At 37.6% G+C, this 21,607-nt stretch overlaps 1 protein-coding gene and 2 non-coding genes across 3 annotated transcripts; all 3 read right to left on the reverse strand.

Annotated features, from left to right (window-relative positions):
• Positions 1 to 1,976: 1,976 nt before the first annotated feature.
• On the reverse strand, positions 1,977 to 19,464 carry PLRG1 (pleiotropic regulator 1). Its single transcript, XM_036423902.2, has 15 exons — positions 19,311 to 19,464; positions 17,249 to 17,355; positions 15,692 to 15,834; positions 14,946 to 14,999; positions 13,922 to 14,015; positions 13,643 to 13,709; positions 12,383 to 12,484; positions 10,344 to 10,436; positions 7,091 to 7,240; positions 6,521 to 6,622; positions 5,537 to 5,639; positions 4,494 to 4,602; positions 3,403 to 3,542; positions 2,733 to 2,926; positions 1,977 to 2,195 (listed from the first exon to the last, which is right to left on the reverse strand). The coding sequence occupies exons 1-15, from the start codon at positions 19,317 to 19,319 to the stop codon at positions 2,136 to 2,138; spliced, it is 1,527 nt and encodes a 508-aa protein (XP_036279795.1). The 5' UTR covers positions 19,320 to 19,464; the 3' UTR covers positions 1,977 to 2,135.
• Positions 6,716 to 6,785, reverse strand: LOC118711964. Its single transcript, XR_004985911.1, has one exon. It is a non-coding gene; the product is annotated as a small nucleolar RNA U2-30 (small nucleolar RNA).
• LOC118711965 lies at positions 6,951 to 7,030 on the reverse strand. Its single transcript, XR_004985912.1, has one exon. It is a non-coding gene; the product is annotated as a small nucleolar RNA U2-19 (small nucleolar RNA).
• Positions 19,465 to 21,607: the final 2,143 nt, after the last annotated feature.

Genomic DNA, 21,607 nt, shown 5'->3' on the forward strand with positions numbered 1-21,607 from the left:
AAAACACACACACAGTTCTGGCCAGTGTGGCTCGGTTGGTTGGGTGTCGTTTTATGCATCCAAAGGCTGCCAGTTGGGTTCCGTCAGAGCATGTGCCTGGGTTGTGGGCTCCATCCCCAGGAGGCGGTGTGCAGGAGGCAGCCAAATGACGTTTCTCTCTCTCTCACTCTTGTTCTTCCTTTCTCTATAAGAAAATCAATAAAAACATGCTAAAAAAAAATTAGCTCTTCTACAGGAATATTTATGTCCAGTTTCATTAGAAGGCAGGCTGGGAAAGATGATGAAACATTTTGGAAAGGACAGTAAAAATATGACTTCTGGAATCACGGGTACACAGTAAAGAAAAGGCTGCAGCAAAGTACATGGAAAGACGCAAACCTTTAAAGAAAATAAGTCTCACCCTTGACAGTTGCTCAGTGGTTAAAGCGTTGGCCTGTGGACTGAAAGGTCATGGGTTCGGTTCAGGTCAAGGGTAGGAAAACAAAAACACCCTCCTTTTCCAATGACTTCGGGAGAGACCAATGCCGTAGAGCAGTAGTTGGCAAACTCATAGTCAACCAAGTATCAACAGTACAACGATTGAAATTTCTTTTGAGAGCCAAATTTTTTTAAACTTAAACTTCTTCTAACGCCACTTCTTCAAAATAGACTCGCCCAGGCTGTGGTATTTCGTGGAAGAGCCACACTCAATGGGCCAAAGAGCCGCATGTGGCTCTTGAGCCGCAGTTTGCCAGCCACGGCCCTAGAGTGTAGAAATAATTTACCAACTCTAGAGAGAAGTGAGAGTGAAGCTCTCTAACTGGTTTGGCTCAGTGGATAGAGCATCGGCCTGTGGACTGAAGGATCCCAGGTTCAATTCCGGTCAAGGGCATGTACCTTGGTTGCAGGCACATCCCCAGTAGGATGTGTACAGGAGGCAGCTGACCGATGTTTCTCTCTCATCAATGTTTCTGGCTTTCTCTCTCTCCCTTCTGTCTGTAAAAAATCAATATAAAATGACTAATTAAAAAAAAACCTTTAAAAAGTGAGAGTGAAGTAACAATTTTCAGGCAATTATAAGACTTACAAGCAGCAGCAACTAAGAATGATGGAAGTCAATGCATCCAGGGAAATAATAGTTAATACTTATACAAATTTACTATTTCCCAAGTTCTGTTAAGACCACTTTGCTCTTTAACAGGCACAACCTGGGGTTGGTACTATTAGCCCACATTTGTCAGTTAGAAAACATCAGAAAAGTTAAGTAACTTGCCAGCAGGCACGCTGCACCTGTCAATCAGTGTAGGACAGAGTCATAAAACTGCCGGTGGAATCAACATATCCAATTTAAATTAAAACTTCAAATTCTTTTATCTGAAAATATCAGTGTTTAAAGAATTGAAAAACAAACAAAAAAACCACCAACTGCTTCCCTCAAAACAAGTCCTATTATAGCAGGCAATTTGGTAAGTTAAAAAAAAAAAGCCTATAAAATTGACAAAATATTCTATCTTTAGAATCTATACTAATAAAAGGATAATATGCTAATTAGACTGGGAGACCTTCCAGACAAAGCTATGGTAGAGGGGCCGAGGCAGAAGTGGTTAGGGGCAATCAGGCCAGGAGGGAAGGGCAGTGGGGGTGATCAGGCAGCAGGGGTGTGTGGGGTGTAGTTGGGGGCAAGCAGGCCAGCAGGCAGTGTTTAGGGGTGATCAAGCAGACAGGCAGGTGAGTAGTTAGGAGGCAGCGGTCCCTGGATCGGGCCTAAACTGGCAGTTGGACATCCCCTGAGGGGTCCCAGATTGGACAGGGTGCAGACCAGGCTGAGAGGGACCACCCTTCTCGCGCCGCACCCCCACCCCACCGCTGTGCATGAATTTTTGTGCACCAGGCCACTAGTAGTTATATAATAGTTGTAGTCAACAAACCAGCATATGCTTACTATCTGCATCTTCCTAGGACTTAAATTGTTTATTTTAGAAATAAAAACATGGCGAGGGGAGACAGTACATTTTATTGTAAAATATGAAGCAGCAATGATTCAAACATGTTTGAGTTTTTGCTAGCCAGAGCACAAAATGACTGGATATCCACCAAGCTAAAAACAAAAACAAAAATAAAAACAAAACAAAAAAAAACGCCATGAAAAGGTCATATTAAAATCTCTTTCTCTTGATAATTTCTGGTTTCCAGCTGATTGGATGAGTTTCTTCTGTCTAAAAATAGAAAAGTAGTAAGAAAATAAAGTATTAGTTTTCTTCATATTTAGTAACATCCTTCCTAAAAAAATAAGATACCTATTCTACATTATATTACTTGGCATTATATATTTAAGTTATTTAACAATTTCAGGAACAGTTGGCAAACTTTTGGGGTTATCTGAATCTAATAATGAGTGGATTCACTACAAATCTAGTTTATGTTTTTTCATTTCAAATAAAATTGCTATGTAGATACTCTAGTAAAACCAAAGCTGATGATTCTACAATTCATTTGCATAGCAATCCATTTGCTGTTGTTCTTTTTGCAACACTTGCCCGGTAACTATAATAAGAAAAGTTGGATGCATGGATTCATTGGTATCAATAAGACCAATATAGAAAGCTATGAGCTGACACTACTCCAGATGATAAATACTTTTACGCTATAAATATTTTCCCTTCTGATAATTTCAGTAACTTTAAAATGAGAATGTACTTGCAAAATTGGTACAGTTGAATTACTTTAACATGCACATGAAACTGAGAACTTACCGCTGTGTCATCCTCTCTGTACACTTTAATAGTTTTATCAGCTTCAGCCGTTAGTAACCGACTTTCAGATTGATCAAAAGCACAAGCAAATATTCCTGATTCACTGTCCAAAGACCCAGGCTGCACAGCTGCATGAACTCTCTGGAAATTATAGCCAGTTCTCCAATCCCAAAGATGCATGGTTCCATTGTCAGCTTAAAGGGAAATAGCTAGTTAAGTTGGGTATCCCTTTAACAATTCAGCTTGGCAAGCAATAAGCATGAACCATCAGCTGAGCACAATGGCAATAACTATAATTATGAAGATATATATGACAAAGGCACTCAAGCTTCTCTTAATATTGGTTTGCTCACTTACATTTGTGTTTAATTCAGAATTTATTACAGACCTCAAAAAGCACCACAAAATGACATCCAACTCCAGAATATGAAACCAGCATAAATCCCAAACTTAAGATTTATCACGTGGAAACTCAGAGAAGGCTGAACTATGAAATATGCTACATGTATGATGAATATGCATGAACACACATATAAACATTCACATATACATTAGGCAAGATCTGCTATAATATTTAGGTGTGAGGGCCTAGAAATTTTACAAATATTTCCTCATTCACTAAAACAAACAATGACAGACTAAAACAAACTTATCATAAAAATCTTTTTACCTCCAGATACGAGCACTCCATCAGAATTTACTGTCAATGTGTTAATAATAGCATTATGACCAGAAAGATTTTGAATGAAACTTCCATCAGGGAATTTCCATTGTTTTATGTTATCTGGAGAACCAGATGCAAATGTGTAACTGAAATAAGATTAAAAACAGCAACAAAGTAAACCAAGTAAAAAAAATAAAATGGTAGTCAAAAAGCTTATTATGTTGTTGTATTTAGCATGTATATTCAGTGATCTATGTAGTGTTAGCCAAAGATTATTGTCATACCAAGAGGTAAAAATACCAAGACATTTATTCCAAGCTAAGTCAGATTTTCAAATTATTTTAAATGAGTTTTGAGGCCTAGATTAATGTTTTATTTTCCTCTCGTTTCCCCAATGACCTGTACTGAGCTAGAACAATAAATGTGAAAACCCTTAAATTCATAAAAAGGGAAGGGGTTGTGAAACTATTTTGGAGGGACAGGGAGATAAGAGGACAACCCAAGGAAAGATACAGAAGGGAAGAGGAAGGGAGAGAGAAAGGGAGAGAAAGAAAGGGAGTAAAGAACACAGGGAAAGGAAAAAAGTAGGAGAGAGGGGGTGGAGGGACAAAAAGGGAGAGGAAAGAGAGAAAACACATGAATATGGCCAGAAAATGTCAGGGTGATGTGATATAACAAATAATAGCTTGGGATATTATGCTCCACCTCTTTAGATACCCTGACTATAATAATGTTCATTGTTCCTACCCTTTTTTCCTATGTATATTAACTTCCCCCTTAAGAACTAAACTATTCTATGTATATCTCAGTGTACAATAAACAACACTTATGTCCAAAACATTAAATCTAGCTACTCTTAGCTTCTATTTTGACATCCAGTTTTTAAAAGTGACTTGTTCATATAGTTTCATTTGACATTATCATTATTTACCATGTAGAAAACTTCATCTCATATAAGGCATGAAGCAAAATACCACTTAAAGAAAAGTCCTGTAAATGAGTGTCTAAATGACTACAAAGCAGTACTAACGTTGGTATTCCTATATTATACCAAAAACTGAAGGAAGGAGAGAAACTCATTAGAAAAACACACTTACTGTCTTGGATGTAACACCACAGCTCTCACTGATTTTTTGTGATTTGTTAATGTGACTCTTGTTTTTCCAGCCACCAAATCCCATAATCGTATTGTAGTGTCATGGCTTCCTGTAATGAAAATTCGTATCCCCAAAACACAGATCAGAAAAAAAAGAATGCAAAACTATAATAAAATATGAAGTGTTCTCTCATAGACACATACATACAAAATGGAAGTCATATAAACCCTTGGCTAGTTGCTTTGTACTTCCAAAATTTTAGGTTCCTTTTAAATCTAATTCTTGAAAAAAATGTAGACCTGACCCACATGACTCAATGGACAGGGCTGGCCAGTGCACAGAAGGATCACAGGTTAGATTCCCAGTCAAGGGTAGGTTCTACCCCAGCCCCCGTTAGGCATATGTGGGAATCAACCAAATGATGTGTCTCTCTCACATCAGTTTCTCTCTCTACCTCCCTCTCCGCCTCTCTCCCTTCCTTCCTCCCTCCCTTATACTCTCATAAAAATCAATGAAAAATTATGCTTGGGTGAGAATTAACCACAATAAAAATGTAATATATGCTTGATGTGCTGTCAACTGAACAGCCTGAACAAATGCCAATAACAGATAAAACACATACATGATGTTATCCCCTAGTGGAGGGGAAGGAAAAAACTCAAATGGTATTTTAGTTAATAAAATACATCACAGAAATTTCTAGTTTTAGAGTAAAGATCCATTGTTATTAACTTTAATTAAAACAAGCCTCAAACCTGTTTTAAAGATTACTGATGTCAGGATATCTTGTCTTCTAATTTTAATTTTCTAAACCAGTAATTCTGATGCTAGTCAGACATTACATAAGACTGTGTAAGATATAGTCTATAATATGTAAAAAGTCTGACATGATAACAGAATAAAATATTATTATAATAAATTTCAAATGTACACAGAAACACAGAATACACAATACAAAGCGAGAGTCACAGCAAGTATGAAAAATACATGTACAATAATGTGTTGATATGAATACATGGTAAATTTGAAAGTATTGATTTTACCAGTAATAATTTGTGGTTCTGCAGCTTGACACCTCACTGTAGCAACTGCATTTGTATGTCCAGATAATGTATGTACACTGGCTTTAGTTCTCACATCCCAAATCTATAAAAAAAAAAACACCCACATACAATAGACATCCTGTCAAAGAGAATAGGTATCCATAACTCAGGCAGGTAACTACCGTATTTTTCAGACCATAAGGCGCTCCGGACCATAAGACGCACCAGTTTTTAGAGAAGGGAAATGAAGAAAAAAAGATTCTGAAACAAAGTGTCCTAAAATATTTTATGTGCATTAAAACCCAACATCACAGTCATAAACACATGTAATCAACCCTATAAAGTAAACAGCAGCATTTAGAACCATTTTAGAGCCGGGCAAGCACACAGAGACCACACAGAGCCGGGCAAGTAAAAAAACTTTTTTTTTAAAAGTATATGTGTAGGCTATATTTGGACCATAAGATGCAGGGACTTTCCCCCCCCACTTCTGGGGGGAAAAAAGTGCGTCTTATGGTCCGAAAAATACGGTAAATGAACTCAAGCTTGGGAATTTAATACGTAATAGTGCCTGAATATAAAGAAAGCCTTACATGAGAAAGAATAATCTCAAAGCTGGCTGGGGGCTATATATAGGAGACAGCTGATGGGGGCAGGGGGGTGGAGGAGGGGGGAATTAAAAGAGTAGGAGACTGAATGTGTAAGAAGAGGTATAATGGAACTACTAAATGAAACCTGCAATGGCAGAACGGATTGTGAGAGTGTCACATTTCAGAGGCAGGGCGTTCCCAATAAGCTTGGTGAGGTCACAGAACTGAACATGAAAGTGTAAAAACAAGTCAGGAAACAGAGGGATTAGGTTATTGGCGGGTCAAAGTAACTATCTTTAATTCTTTACCAAACAATATGTGACTCCAATACCACATATGTAAAGTATAAAATGCAATGTATTTAAAGATAAACACCAAGCTCTATTCCATTTACCCGTGCAGTTGAATCACGACTACAGGTTACCAGCACATCAATTGTTGGGTGCAAATCCAGACCATACACTGCACTCAGATGTCCATGATAGTGCCTTATAACCTACAAATATAGCAGGAAAGTTAAAATTTCTATAATTAGAAAGAAAATCCATGCCTCATAATATGTAGAGTTTTTGTTTCTTCAATTCAAGTCTGAGCTCAGGTCAAGTGTAGAAACCTTCATTATTACAAAGGTCAGTAGTCAAACCTTTTCATCATTGCTCAGAACTGATCAGGTTTTCAAATACATATGTCCCTATCTCCCCACCCCAATCTCATTCATCCATCAGCAAAGTCCTCAGTTATCCACTGTCACCTTCACACACACACACACACACACACACACTCTCTCTCTCTCTTATTGTTTTAAATTACTTTATACTTTTGCTTCTCAGAACTAGATAGATCATGCATCAGGTGGACTGGAAGGTCTTCTGATGCTCAGATTTGGCTATTTTCATCATTGATCCACTTCAGTAGGAGCAGATCTCAGAGAATCACTATTTTCAATACTTATATCCAAGCTTACCTTATTATATTCAAGATCCCAGCATTTGACCTGTTTGTCTTCTCCACAGGAAAACAGGTATGGGCTCCTTGCGCTTACTATCACACCACGAACTGTACTAATATGCCCAGTTAATGACAGTTTTAATTTGCCACTAGCCAAGTCCCAGATCTGCAATCAAAGAATATTTCATTTTTTTCCTTGCTGGTTATCCCAAAACAAAATTTTAAGATCCTGATATTAAAATTAAGTCTTCAAAATGTGAAAGATATGAACATATAAATTTTCTTATTTGCCAACCCCCTCGCCCTCTTCCAACTACTAAAAATAAAAGCAGGAGAGAGATCAAAATTAAAAGGCATGCTCAAACTGGGAAAATATTGGTAACAGATGACAAAAAATTAATACTCTTTATATAGAATGGATATCGTTGTTAACAAAAGTGTGAATGTTATGGTATTAAATTAGCCAAGGAAGGCAACTTTAAAAAAAACCCTAAGGAGTCTGGCTGCAGTAGCTCAGTTGGTTGAGCATTGTCCTGTGCACCGAAAAGTTCCAGATTCCATTCCTGATCAGGGCTCAGACCTGGGTTTTGGGTTTGATCCGGTGGGCAGGCTCACCAAGGGCAACCTATCAATGTGCCATTGATGTTTCTCTCTCTCCCTCTAAGCATATCCTCAGGTGAGGATTAAAAATAAAACAAAGAACAACCTCTAAGGAAACTAAGTGTTCATTAACTGATACATGCATAAAGAGAATGTGGCATATATACATACAATGGACTATTATCTTGCCACCTGTGACATGAATTGTCCTTCAGAGCATTATGCTAAACAAAATAAGTCAAAGAAAAGACAAATAGAACATGATCTTACTTATATGCAGAATCTAAAACGGAAACAAAAAACTGAAAAACTAAGCTCATAGATACAGAGAACAGATTGATGGTGTCAGAAGCCAGGGTGAAGATGAATAAAATGGGTGAAAGGAGTCAAAGGGTACAAAGTTCCAGTTACAAATTAGTAAGTTATGGGGATGTCATTAATGTATGCATGTTGACTAGTTAATAATACTGGACTGCATACTTGAAAGCTGCTGAGAGTACATCTTAAAACTTCTCATCACAAGAAAAACAAACTTGTACCTATGTACCACAACAGATGTTAACTAGACTTTTTGGTGATCATATCACAATATACACAAATAGTGAATCATTACGTTGTACACCCAAAACTAACCTAATATTATATGTCAATTACAACTCAATAAAGTAAATATTTTTAAAACCCTGTCAGTAGTTTTATAAGGGATCAAAAAAATTGGTCCTCACTAAAAATTCTATCTGAACAGTTTCTGAAAGATTGGATAACTGAAGTACAGTAACCTACATCTTGGGTAAAAACTGCTGTTTAAAATTTTAACCCTGCTATTCTGGCTTCTGTAAACATTTGCTTGCTTAAATAATAAGTAAAATAAGACTACTCCCATTCCAGAGAGGCCATAAACTATGCCCAGACAGAGTTGTTATTGCTGGTGTCAGACCAGGCCTTGAGATACAATCTCACAGCCCATCCCAGCACACAGGACTTTTTCTCACAAGGTCCAGAAGTCTAATTCCAAATTTGGAAAACAAAGCTGAAAACATATAAATAAGGGAGACTTCCACCATATTGGGCCCCAGAATTTGAGAAGCGAGTTTTCCTTTGGGCCCGCTAACGCTAGCGAACAGGACTCCAACTAAGTTTGGCTTATTGGTTAAGGCAGTGATCGGCAAACTGTGGCTCTGTTGACTAATCAGTTTGCAGACCACTGCTAGGGAAAAACACTTAAAAAATATTTTAATAATGTACTAATGTCTTTAATCTGAAGTCAAAACTTCTGGTAAGGGTAATGCTTTATGCAGTGGTTGATAAACTCGTTAGTCAACAAAGCGGCAAAAGTTGGCTCGCAAGCCATAGTTTGCTGACCACTGGGTTAAGGCATCTTCTAATTTACAATATAAGGTAACCATTTCTGCTTATCATATGAGTAGAAATTTTTAAACATACACAATCAATAGGCTGAAAAGAATCTTCTCATACACTGTAAGCATCAATTAACCATTTTAGAAAATAATTTGTGCTTTGGGTGCAAACTTCAAAAATGTTTGACCCATTAATTCCATTTCCGAGAATTAAAAATAATTTAAAAACAGAAAAGGCTGGCCATGGCTAGGTAGCTCACCCATTATGCTAAGGTTGCAAGTTTGATCCCCAGGCAGGACACATATAAGAATCAATCATTGAATGCATAAATAAGTGGAACAACTAATCTGTTTCTCTCTCTCTCTCTCTCTCTCTCTCTCTCTCTCTCTCTCCCTCTCCCTCTCTCCCTCTCTCTCTCCCTCTCTCCCTCCCTCCCTCCCTCCCTCCCTCCCTCCCTCCCTCCCTGAAATCAATAAATATTAAAAAATTGAAAGAAAATTGATTAGAGGGTACATAAGTTATATACTTCCAAGGAACCATTTAAAAAGCTTTTTCAGCCAAAACCGGTTTGGCTCAGTGGTAGAGCATTGGTCTGCGGACTGGAAGGTCCCAGGTTCGATTCCGGTCAAGGGCATGTACATTGGTTGTGGGCACATCCCTGCTAGGGGGTGTGCAAGAGGCAGCTGGTCGATGTTTCTCTCTCATCGACGTTTCTAGCTATCTCTCTCCCTTCCTCTCTGTAAAAAAATCAATAAAATATATATTTAAAAAAATAAAAAAAATAAAAAGCTTTTTCACAGAAATATGCCTTTGATATAATGTTAAGTGCAAAAAGGTTGAAAATTACATTACCAAGCATGATTTTAAAAGATACATACATACACACACACAAAGGAAAAAATTTCATAAGAAAATGCACTCATACATATGCACAGAAATAAAAACTAAAGAGAAATTCATTCAAATACTTGACAGTGGTAGGATTATATATGGGTCTATGTTCTTTTATACTTCTCTGTACTTTCCACATTTGTATAGATGATCATGCTTTAGTTTTATAACCAGAGAAGAAAAAACTTAAATATCAAGGAATTTGTGATAGGTAGTCAGCACATTCTGTTTGGAAAAAACTGTTGTTTAAATACCATTTTCCAAACACATGGAACTTTTAACTGGTATAGACAGTAAGTTTTACTTCATACTCAGTTCTAAGAAGTCAGAGGAACTACAAGAGCAATTCCCACCTCAGGAAATAATTTAAAACATTTTACATGTATATGGAAAATACAAAGCAGTTCTTTCCTTATTACCTTTATAGTTCTGTCAGCAGATCCAGTAACAAACCACTGATTTCCAGGTTCCACAGCAATACATCGAACCCAGCCAAGATGCCCACTGATCACCTGTAATCAGAATGTAAAATGAGTAGATACATAAGTTAAAGGTTATTCAATTTCATGTTATCACATGTAAGTTAAAAGTTTATTTAAATTTAAATTGACCTCCAACATCTTCAAATGATAAAAGCCTAATATGCTGTCTGCCTGTCCAATTGGCTGTTCAACCAATCAAAGCATAATATGTTAATGATATGCTAAGGCCACTCAACTGCTTGCTATAATGACCGCCAGGGGGCAGACAGTCGACTGGTTGACCAGTCACCATGACATGCACTGACCAGCAGGGGGCAGACACTCCGACCGGTAGATTAGCTTGTTGCTGGGGTCTGGCTGATCAGGACTGATTAAGATGGGCTGGATACACCCTGGAGCCCTCTTGTAGCTCCTCCCCAGCTAGCCAATCTCACACGTCCCTCCCCAGCCCTGATCATGCACCAGTGGGGTCCCTTGGCCTGGCCTGTGCCTTCTCGCAATCTGGAACCCCTCAGGGGATATTAGAGCTATTTTTGGCCTGACGGCAGAACAACTGGTCACTATGACTTGCACTGCCCACCAAGGGGCAGATGCTCAATGCAGGAGCTGTCCCTTGTGGTCAGTGTGTTCCCACAGGGGGAGCACCACTCAGCCAGAAGCCAGGCTCATGGATGGTGAGTGCAGCAGCAGTGGCGGGAGCCTCTCACTGGAGCTGTGCTAAGCCGTCAGTCAGACATCCCGAGGGCTGCTGGACTGCGAGAGGGTGCAGGTCAGTTGAGGGAACCCCCTCCAGTACATGATTTTCCTGCACTGGGCCTCTAGTAAGATTTTAAGACTATCTGACAACCACTGGCCCATTGTGGGAAGATTCCTGCAAGAACAGGGCTTCCGGCTGGCTTCCCTCTTGCCACCGCCACTTCTACTGTCTCCCCCACTTCTCCTGCTGCAGGGCTGCCTATGCTTTCTCTCTTGCAGCTGCCTTGCTTTCCACTTTCCCTCTCTTCCTTCTATGCTGTCTTCAGTCTTCACTCCTCCCTCCCTCAGCATATGCAAATTTACCGCCATCTTTGTTTGGGTTAATTTGCATACTCACTCTGATTGGCTGTGGGGGTAGCGAAGGTATGGTCAATTAGCATTTTTCTCTTATTAGTGTAGATTAGAGTTTTGAATGATATTAAATACTAAATTACCTTCAGTCAATGAATGAATGCACAAACTGTGGTATAGCTATATAATGGGATACTACTCAGCAATAGAAAGCAATGTATTACTACTTGCAACAACTTGGATGAATCTCAAAGGCATTAAGCTGAGTGAAGAAAGTCCCAAAGGGAACACACTGAATGATTCCATTAATGTGACGCAGTTGGAAAGACACAGTGATGGAAAACAAATGGTCTCCAGGGTTGGGGAAGGGTGTGGATATAAAAAATGGAACTTCTATATCCTAATTATGGTAGTGGCTACCAAAATCTAGTATAGCTATTAAATTTATTAGCTCTGTATACCAAAAGAAAATCTATTTTATTGTATGGTGTTCTGAAAAGTGTAACATACTTAAATTATAAGTAACTATGCAACTTCCCTACTATATACATTTTATTTTAGATCTGGTACAATTTAAATCATTTTAATTTACTATAATTTAAAAGACAATCAGTAGAGTGAAAAAAAATGTACTAAAATACAGTTTTTCCCCTTGAGCTCCATATTAAATACCTCAAGCACATTGTTAAATTTATTTCGCCTGCTCTCCAGATTTAGTAGCTTTCTATCAATATTTTATACAAAATACAAATCTGCTTTCCAATATATTTTTTTAACATAGTGCCTAAGCTCCTTCCATTACCCAACCTCAGATCACTTTACCAGTTCCCATTTTCATTCCTTTTCCTCCTTACTCTATTCATAGCTCTTATCAATTGGGAAGTAGTGACCACGTTTCATGTAGTGGAATAATATAGAGATTCACTCACCCTGTAGAGTTTCCACGGTGGGTGCCACTGGGGTTTTGGCATTGTCGGGGCCTTCTTTGCCATGAGTGCAGAGTTCTTGGCATTGCCACCCTCCATAACAGCCTAGGTGTGGAACAGATTACATTATTGTTAAAGATATCGCTTTTAAGTTTTCATGTTATCAAAAATGGAAATGTGAAGAGGGGATTTATAAAAGTTTTCTCAGAAATGGAAATTCAAAGAGGGAATTTTTGAAAGCAGCTCCCTACACCCCATGAAGAGAAAGGGCAGCTAAACATGTTTGCATAGCTAGAAAATGAGTCTAAGATTTCTAATAAAAACTGTATTTTATATATGTTAATTTAAAAAAGCAATTTAAAATCAGAGAGGCAGAACATTGAAGTTAAGAGTATATATCACTGTGCATAAGTCCAAAACCCAGCTCTACTAATTAATAGCTGACTGACCTTGGGTAAAAATTATGTAACCTATGTGCCTCATTTTTAAAGTGACTATAGTGTATTAATACTATTGCCCTTCATTGCCATATTTTAACATCATTGATTTAATACTGCAATGAAGTCGTCCTATCTTCCCCCAAATATTTCAATACTCCTTTTAAAAGGCATTCTAGCTAATATGCAATCTACTGTTACAGTACCCATTTATTGAAAAATACTCAAGTCCATAAAGTTTCAACCATCAAGAAGCTAACATTTCTTCCTCCAAAGAAGGCAAAAAACCTGAGCAGAGACCTGAGAATGGAGACTAAAAACAGGATGTGGTGGGAGGACTACAAGTCCAATAACTTCATAAAGTCAAACCAAGTGCATAATATGTGAAGAAGTAAAGCTGACACTTATTTCCAGTGACAGCGTGTTTTCAGGTATTCTTTCTCTAACCACTTCTACCAATAACAGTAGTTGCCATTTACTTGTAGATAAACTTTTAGTACTCAACTTAATTGTATAAATCAACTGAGAGTTTAATTTAAAAAAAGGCTTTTCATATCTAAAACATACTAATACAAGTCTCAGAATAAAATTTCTTGTATTTTAAATAGTGGATAATAAAGAGCAATGTCACATTATCTTCACCAAAATAAATATAAAAAGACAATGTGTTAGCAGACACAGAGCTAACACAATTTTAAATTCTAAAAAATATGTCAATTCATTAGCAACTTAAATTTTTGGGAAACTTAAATGGAATAAAGAAAAATTAGGCAACATGTCTCAAAAGGTAGACACATGCAGTGTGATCTGACACAGAGAAACTTACCAAAGTCATCCCTGCAGGCTGCGAACGGTCAGAGCCTACAGCAGGTGCAGCACGATTGGCATCAACCCTGAGGCAAAAAAATATCAGATTCTAAAAATTTAATCACTCCAATCACATGTTCTGTAGAATGAATTTTATTATGTTAAATTTTTATAAGCACTGATAAAGAAAAATGACCTGTAATACACTTATAAACAAACAATTTTTAAAATGAGGGGAAAAAATGTGAACAGTGAACAATGCTTGCAAAGCCCTGATAATGAGAAGCATATTTCATACCTGGCCTGAGAAGGAGGTAATGCTACAGCTAAGGACTGTGCAGCTGATTCACTTGGCATTCTTTGGATCTTAGTATCTGCTGTTAAAGCAACCCCTGTTAAAATTTCAAACACACACAAAAAAAGCCTGTTAGTAGCCATCTTTGTTTTTATTCACATGCATTTAAAATAAAACACTGGAGGAAACCATACCAAAAAGGTAACAGTGATTATCTCCACGTGATGATATTGCAAAAACCGATTACGTTTTGTATGTCTTTTGTCACTAACTTTTTACCACAAATATTGCCTAACAATATATAACTCAAATTTAATTAATCTCAATAAGTTTGGTATTAGCAAAGTCCAAGACAATAAAGTTAAACTTCTATAATCTTGGGATATTACCATCAGATATAAAAATTAAACATTTCCCTAAATATTAACAGAATGTTTTTGAAGAGTAAATGTATAACATACAACAAGCAGAAATTCTCCTATCCTTCAATATAGTAATTCTGTACTCTAAAATTACTAGAACCTAAATATATTAAGATTTTTATCTTCTACCCTGTTATACTGGCCACTCCATTTGTGTGCCAATTCCTCCATACATACACACCAGGAAACATTTCTATCATAGCTGCTTCTACACTAATGCTTCCTACTATCATTTTTATAAGCTTATGATATTTATGTCTGCCTAAACCTCCAAATAAGCTTGTCTCAGTCTGGAACAGTCTTATTGTCTTTGAATTCCTAACCAAGTGCATAAAAAAATATAGATGCTTAACCATTTGTATACCATAAGCATCTATAGTCATAAGTGGCGGACCTTTTTAAATTAAATTCAAAATATTGTTGCAGTTAACTAGCTAAGTATATTTGCCAAATAAATGCTTGTGATAACTAAATATTAGTTCATTATCATCTAAAAAGTTATGCCTGGCTATTGAACTTATTTTATCTGCTATGAGAATCATATATTAACTCATTCACAGAAATACATGTGACAGTAAGACTTTTTCTATATGTAGCTCACTTACCAGGTCCTGATGGATAGGGATGGGTACCTGTCACCAAATATTCAACTTCTTGTCCTGAGAGAAAGAGAGAAAAAGAAAGAGAGATAGGTAGAAAGTTTTATCAATGGCAAAATTTATTTTACATAATAGTATCACCTTTTTTAATGGATTAAATATTAAATTTCAACCAGATTTCTAAATATTTCACAACTAAACCCAAGCCTCAGAATAAGGTAAGTCGATCATTTTTGTTTTGACTTCTAAAGATCACGTATATAGTGATTTCCTTGACCATTTGCTAACATGTTAAGAAAGTTGTGCATTTACCATAAAGCAATGGTGTGTAGCGATCATCCTATAAAGTAATAGTCCACTCTGGTTTTTCTTCTAAGCAAATGGTTTCCCTGGGGAATCCTGAATTATTTTTATTCACTATAACTTCAGTACTTAATGTCATCTTTCTGAAAAAGAGATAGACAGTCTCCCCACATATTAAGAATTTTTCCTTTAATCTCCATCATGACCTTCTCCATATCCTAAGAATTTCTGCCATCATTATACTACCACTTTTCCATTTCCTACAGAAAAAAATCTATCAACTTGTAATCTCACTCACTACTCCAATGAGGAAATCAATATAGGTATAGGTGTTAAAGAGGGTTTGGCTCTAATTAGTCCTCCCAGGAGGGGTACCAATAACAGATTTCATGTATCTATTTTTAAAATTTATATATAAGTCCTTACATTTCTGACAATGCCATACTCACCTTGATTTGCAGGATACTGTTTATGACCATATGAATCTGATGCATTCTGAGGACCTTTCTCTTTAAAATTTTCTTTCAAAGTAGGCATGTGCAGCACAGGACCATACTCATTCCGTAGCTTGACTGCCATTTTTCGTTTGTGACTATTTTAAAAAGTTATAAGCATAAGAATGTATCCTTAAGTTCTTTAAATATATCCCCCAATATAAATGCATTCATGGACAGCCAGGAAACAAGTACTTAAATAGTTTATTATGTTCATCTAATCATGTAGAAAAAGTTTCTATAAAAATTTTAAAGTAAAACTGCACTTTAAAAAGTTCAAAATTTCCAAGTTGATTTTCCCCTTTAAAAAGAAATGTTTTTATTAATTTTTAGAGAGGTATGAAGGGAGATAGATAAACACTGATGAGAGAAAAAAACATCGATTGGTTGTCTTCTGTATGTAGCCCGATTTGGGACAGAACCCAAAACCTGGACATGCACCCTGAGCAGGAATCGAATCAGCAATCTTTTGGTGTATGGGATGAAGTTCAACCATCTGAGCCACACCAGCCAGGGCTCATTTCCACACTTTAATTCACAATCCACCACATAGAATCCATCTAAATATTGTTGTAGTTTGTAAATCAATGATTCATGAGGTATCAAGGATCTGATTTTAAAATATATAGAAACTAAAACATCTTTAAAAAAACCTGGAAGTCAATATATTTTCCTTCAAATGTCTAAATATAAAAATATAGTGAAATTTTTCTAGTAACCTTTCCTGAATATATCAAAAAAAGTTAGAACTAATCAAAGTACTCAGTTAGTTCAATCATTATTTTTCAATTGTAACTATATTGATTTAAAAATAGTCCACCTTAGCCCTGGCATGGTTCAATGTATGAGGAGGTTGCCGGCTTAATTCCCAGTCAAGGGCACATGCCCAGGTTACGGGTACTTGCATATGGACGTTTCTCTCTTTCCCCCTTTCCCTTCCTCTCTTTCTAGGGGGGAAAAAAAAAAAATCAATAAACTATTCTTTAAAAAAAAAAAAAATAGTACACTTTACAAATTAAATATAAATGCTTGTTTGAGTAATTAAGAAAATTTTTAAAAGAAGGGTAAATGGCAAAAGAGGAATGTTGCACATAGTGTAAATCCCAGATTGGAGCTGGACATGTAGAACCAAAAATATGCTACGAAAAATCTTTATCATACTAATAAAAAAAAAGATGGGAGTAAAAGTACAGTTCAGCTCAACAAGGCTCTGAGAACAGCAGGAGAGAAGCTGAAAGCATTCAAAATGACTGATTATAAAATATAACATATAAAAGGACTCTCCTAATTACTGAGTGCTTATAAAATGCAATTAATTGATTAATGTACAAAATAAGGCAAAAAAAAAGGTCAGATCAGCTTAAATTATACCCTAACACTACTCGTTACTGAATACATCACTTATGTCTGTAGTGTCACTCACTAAACTCTAAAGGCTCCCCTCTCCCTGCTCTCTTCCCCCAATATTAGAAATTTAACTAGTCTAGCAATTAAAAAGGAAACTATACCTACCTCTCTTCATCCAAAGGCACAGGTTTTCCATTGTCAGCTACAAACATGTCATGGGTCCTCTTCAATGACCTGAACACCAGTGTATGCACAGAATGTTTCTGTACCTCCTAGAAAGAAAAAGTGTAATTACATGTCCAGCTACAAATTACACATATCAAACCTAAATTAAAATCAAATTAATTATTACATGTTTAAAAATGTAAAAAACTTCGCACCACTCACAACTATTTATAGCAAGCTATGGCAGTCAAGTTCAGATAAAAAGATGAAGCTCCTCTTTGGCTAGAGCCCCAAGTTGACCAAGTGAGCGATGCTTAAAATTAATCATCCTATCCTATAATAAAAGAGTAATATGCAAATCAACCGAACTGAGACCAATGGTCGCTATAATGCACACTGACCACCAGGGGGCACACGTTCAACACAGGAGTTGCACCCTGGTGGTCAGTGTGCTCCCACAGATGGAATGCTACTCAGGGGCCACCGCTGGCAAGCACAGCAGCAGTGGAGGGAGCCTCTCCTGCCTCCTTGGCAGTGGCAGCACTAAGGATGTCTGACTGCAGGCTTAGGCCAGTTGTGGGCCTAAGTTGGCAGTTGGACATCCCCCAAGGGCTCCCAGACTGCAAAAGGGTGCAGGGCGAGCTGAGGGTCCCTTTCCCCCCTCCCCAAGTCACAAATGTCATGCACTGGGTCTCTGGTTTATTCAATAAAAATGTACTGAGCTACTACTATATGTCTGGTAGGTACTGTGTTAAGAGCTATAATAGAAATAGCATGATGAAAAGACAGTCTGGCCCCTGTGCTCAAGACAAATAAAAGCAAGCAAAACAACCTAACATTTTAATAAGTACTATGAAGGAAAGAAGCAAGGGACCAGAAAATGGAGCAAGAACTTAGGATATGATAAAAGATCTCTCTGAAGTGGTATTTAAGCAGAAAAGAAGTTAGGCCTTGCACAGAAAAAAAGTAAAAACAATCCAGGCAGAGACAAAAATGCCATGAACAAAGGTGTTCAGTAATGCAAATAATGCCAGGGGCTGCACAATAGTTACATATATTCAATGAGAGGATGAGTTGGGAAGCAAGATAAGGTTGCAAGGGTGGACAGACGAGGTGCAGGTCAGGTTGATTTTTTTTTAAAGAGCACTGCAACCCTCTGTATTTTCGCTCTAATAACAAAAGGCTAGTAAAGGGTTTTAAGCAAGAAAAGCAGGACCAACGTACATTTTAAAACATATTGGCTGGGGAGAAGAGGAGCTGTAACAAAAAATGGAAACAAGGAGACCAGCTGAGAGCTAATTCACCTGTCCAGGAGAAAGATGCTGCTGCTGTGAATTAAGGTGATGGCAGTGAGTATAGATAAAAGTCAAGAAATAGTTTTGAGCCCTAACGGGTTTGGCTCAGTGGATAGAGCATTGGCTTGCGGACTCGAGGGTCCCAGGTTCGATTCTGGTTAAGGGCATGTACCTTGGATGCCCAGAATGGAGTGTGCAGGAGGCAGCTGATCTACGTCTCTCGCTCTCTCATCGATGTTTCTAACTCTCTATCCCTCTCCCTTCCTTTCTGTAAAAAATCAAAAATATATATTCAAAAAAATAGTTCTGAGAAAACAGAGACAAGGCTTGATTGTTCCAGCTAGGGGAAAATGCACAAATTCAAGAATGGCAGATTGTTCCTGGGGAACCGCTGGAGTAAGAGACACAATGAACACCCAAGAAGACCAGTCTCATCGGACAGGACCCTGCGGACGCCGAATACCAGCGGTCGGAAGCAGAGAGAAGGCCCGCCCCCGAACACAGGACCCACCACCAGTGCCCCAGGCTCAACTCAGAGCTGCAGGCATCATCTCAGGCTTCCCGCTCGGACGCCACCTCCGACCCGTGCTCTCACCCAGCCTCTCTCGCTCCAGAAAGCCGTGGGACACCCGGCCACGGCCACAAACAAGCCTCCCTCGCAGCCTCCACTCTCCCTGGAGTCGCAACACACTCGACCCTCCACGCCCGCCGCCAACGAAAAACAGCCCCAGTATTTCAAATACGCCAGCACCCACGCGTCACCCTACCTCGACCATGATGCTGCCGTGTATTCCGAGGCTCCGGCAGCAAAGACACTAAACATCAAGGCAGAAACAGCCGCCACCGCTGTGCAGCCTCTTCCGGAAACGGGGCCCTGGCGCCGGATGTGACGTAGCCCCGCACAGCGCGCGCAGGTCCCGGGCTAGGGGCGGGCCTTCCTCTTCCCGGCATGCTCGGGGGCGGAGGCCCAGGCTCCTGAGGAGCCCAGGCTCCTGGAACGCGTGTGTTTTTAGGAATAAAGAAAAACGGGGTGGCGACGCGCGTTTGCCAACTTGAGTAGATGAACATTTCACTGGCTTGCCTTTTTTCTTAACTGAATCAGTTCCACTGATCAGGACAACCCCAGGGCATCCTGAGAGGGAGGGGAAAAAAAATCTATCAAAAGTATAGCAATGTGAACCGATTATCTCATTTGGAAATTCATTAAGTTTTAATTAATTAAACCCATTAATTAAGGTGCAATCACTCTGAATTTGAGTGTGAGTTGTGCCGAGAGCTAATTTTCTCTGGCAATGGTCGCTGATGGTAGGGCTTGCAAGGAAAATGCCATAATTCTAAAATACATGCTGTGTATATAATTATAAAGGTAGTAATAACTATACAATAGAACACGGTTTTAAATGGCAATAAAGTTATAGAAATGTAAGCAAGGCTCTAATACATCTGGAAATATAATAGTCTTATTAGGTCTATTAGCTTGTTAACCTTCCTCTCCCCCTCAAATATATATATATAAATCCAGACTCATGAAAACATTGTAATGATTTTGGTCATTTGGATTAGATTGTGCTACAAGTTTTAAAAAGCTCTTGAATTCGCAGAATTATACACTTGAAAGTTTTAGAGCTCAGTGACATGTATCTAGACCAGGGATCCATGAATTACCTATATTGTATGCAAATTTTGTGTTAAAAATAAGAACCTAAATTTTGTTCTGGTGAGGGAGGAGATCTGTAGATTTCTTTGGATTCTTAAAAGGATCTAGGACCAGATTGAGAATCCATGTCCCAGCCAACACCAGGGTGTCTTATTTGAGCAGTAGGGGTCGCTGTTGCTCTTCATAAGGGGAGGAGGATTTTTCCTTAAAGCTGATGGGAATAACTTAAATGTAAACATTAAGTCTGCTATGGTGAAACCAATAATACAAATTTAAAGGAAGGCCTCCTTTCTTTGGTTAAGCTACTTTTTAAAAAGCTCTCCAATACTGAGATCTCTTTATTCTCTTTCAAATAATTGTGTGCCTTTGAATAATGATAGGGATCACAAGAGTAGATTTCATTGTCAATTTTTACACACATTTTATTGGGTCTTTTTATAGGAAGCTTTTTCTCATTTTTATGCTCATAAAAATGATAAATATTTTTTCTTCTTCCTTGATCACAAATCTTAACCACCCTCGTTGGTATGGCTCAGTTGGTCAGGCAACAAAAGTTGTTTCTGCCCTGGCATCTACTGTGGGCTGGATTCTGAGGTAGGGGGCATGTCAGAGGCAGCCAATCAATGTTTTGCTCTCACATTGATGTCTCTCTCCCTCTCTCTCTCTAAAAATCAATTTTAAAATATTTATCAAACACTAATTATGCAGAGTTGTTTGGTTCAATGTCCTTTTCACTTTTTTTTTTTTTTTTTTTTTTTTTTTTTTTTAGATTTATAATGCCTCACTAATTCAAAAGAAAGAAATGGTGAAAGTTTTCATTTCTTTTGGAATACCTGATGTCAGAAATAAAAAAAAGAATACTTGGACAGTCTGTCTTTCTAATCATAGTAAATTTTAAGAAATGTGTTCCAGTTATAGATGAATATTAAAAACATTCTCATTAGCCAGCCACAAAACTGGAATTTCCACTATCACCATTATTATCCATACTTACTTTTTTTCTGAAAGTACTAATCATGCAATTGGATAAAAGATGAAATAAGTGGTATAAAACAGAAAATAATGAAGCAAAGCTATTTGTCTTTGCAAATGGTATAATTTTATATCTGAAAAAAAAAAGGAATCAACTGGAGAAACTGTTGGAAATAATAAGAAAATTCACTAAGGTATCTGAGTACAAAAATAATATTAGAAATCTCAAGCTTTCATATATGTAATTAAAAATATAACAGGGAAAACCATTTTATAATAGCATTAAATGAAAAATTTGCAATATAGATTTTAAGAACTTAAGGGACATTAAAAATATTTGAATGAATGAAAATGCATACTTTATTATTGGATTGGATGTTTCAAAATAATAAATGTGTCTATTGTGCAATTAATCTAATCCTGAGAGAATTTTAC

Source organism: Pipistrellus kuhlii, unplaced genomic scaffold (assembly GCF_014108245.1).
Source record: "Pipistrellus kuhlii isolate mPipKuh1 unplaced genomic scaffold, mPipKuh1.p scaffold_m20_p_8, whole genome shotgun sequence".
NCBI classification, from domain to species: Eukaryota; Metazoa; Chordata; class Mammalia; order Chiroptera; family Vespertilionidae; genus Pipistrellus; species Pipistrellus kuhlii.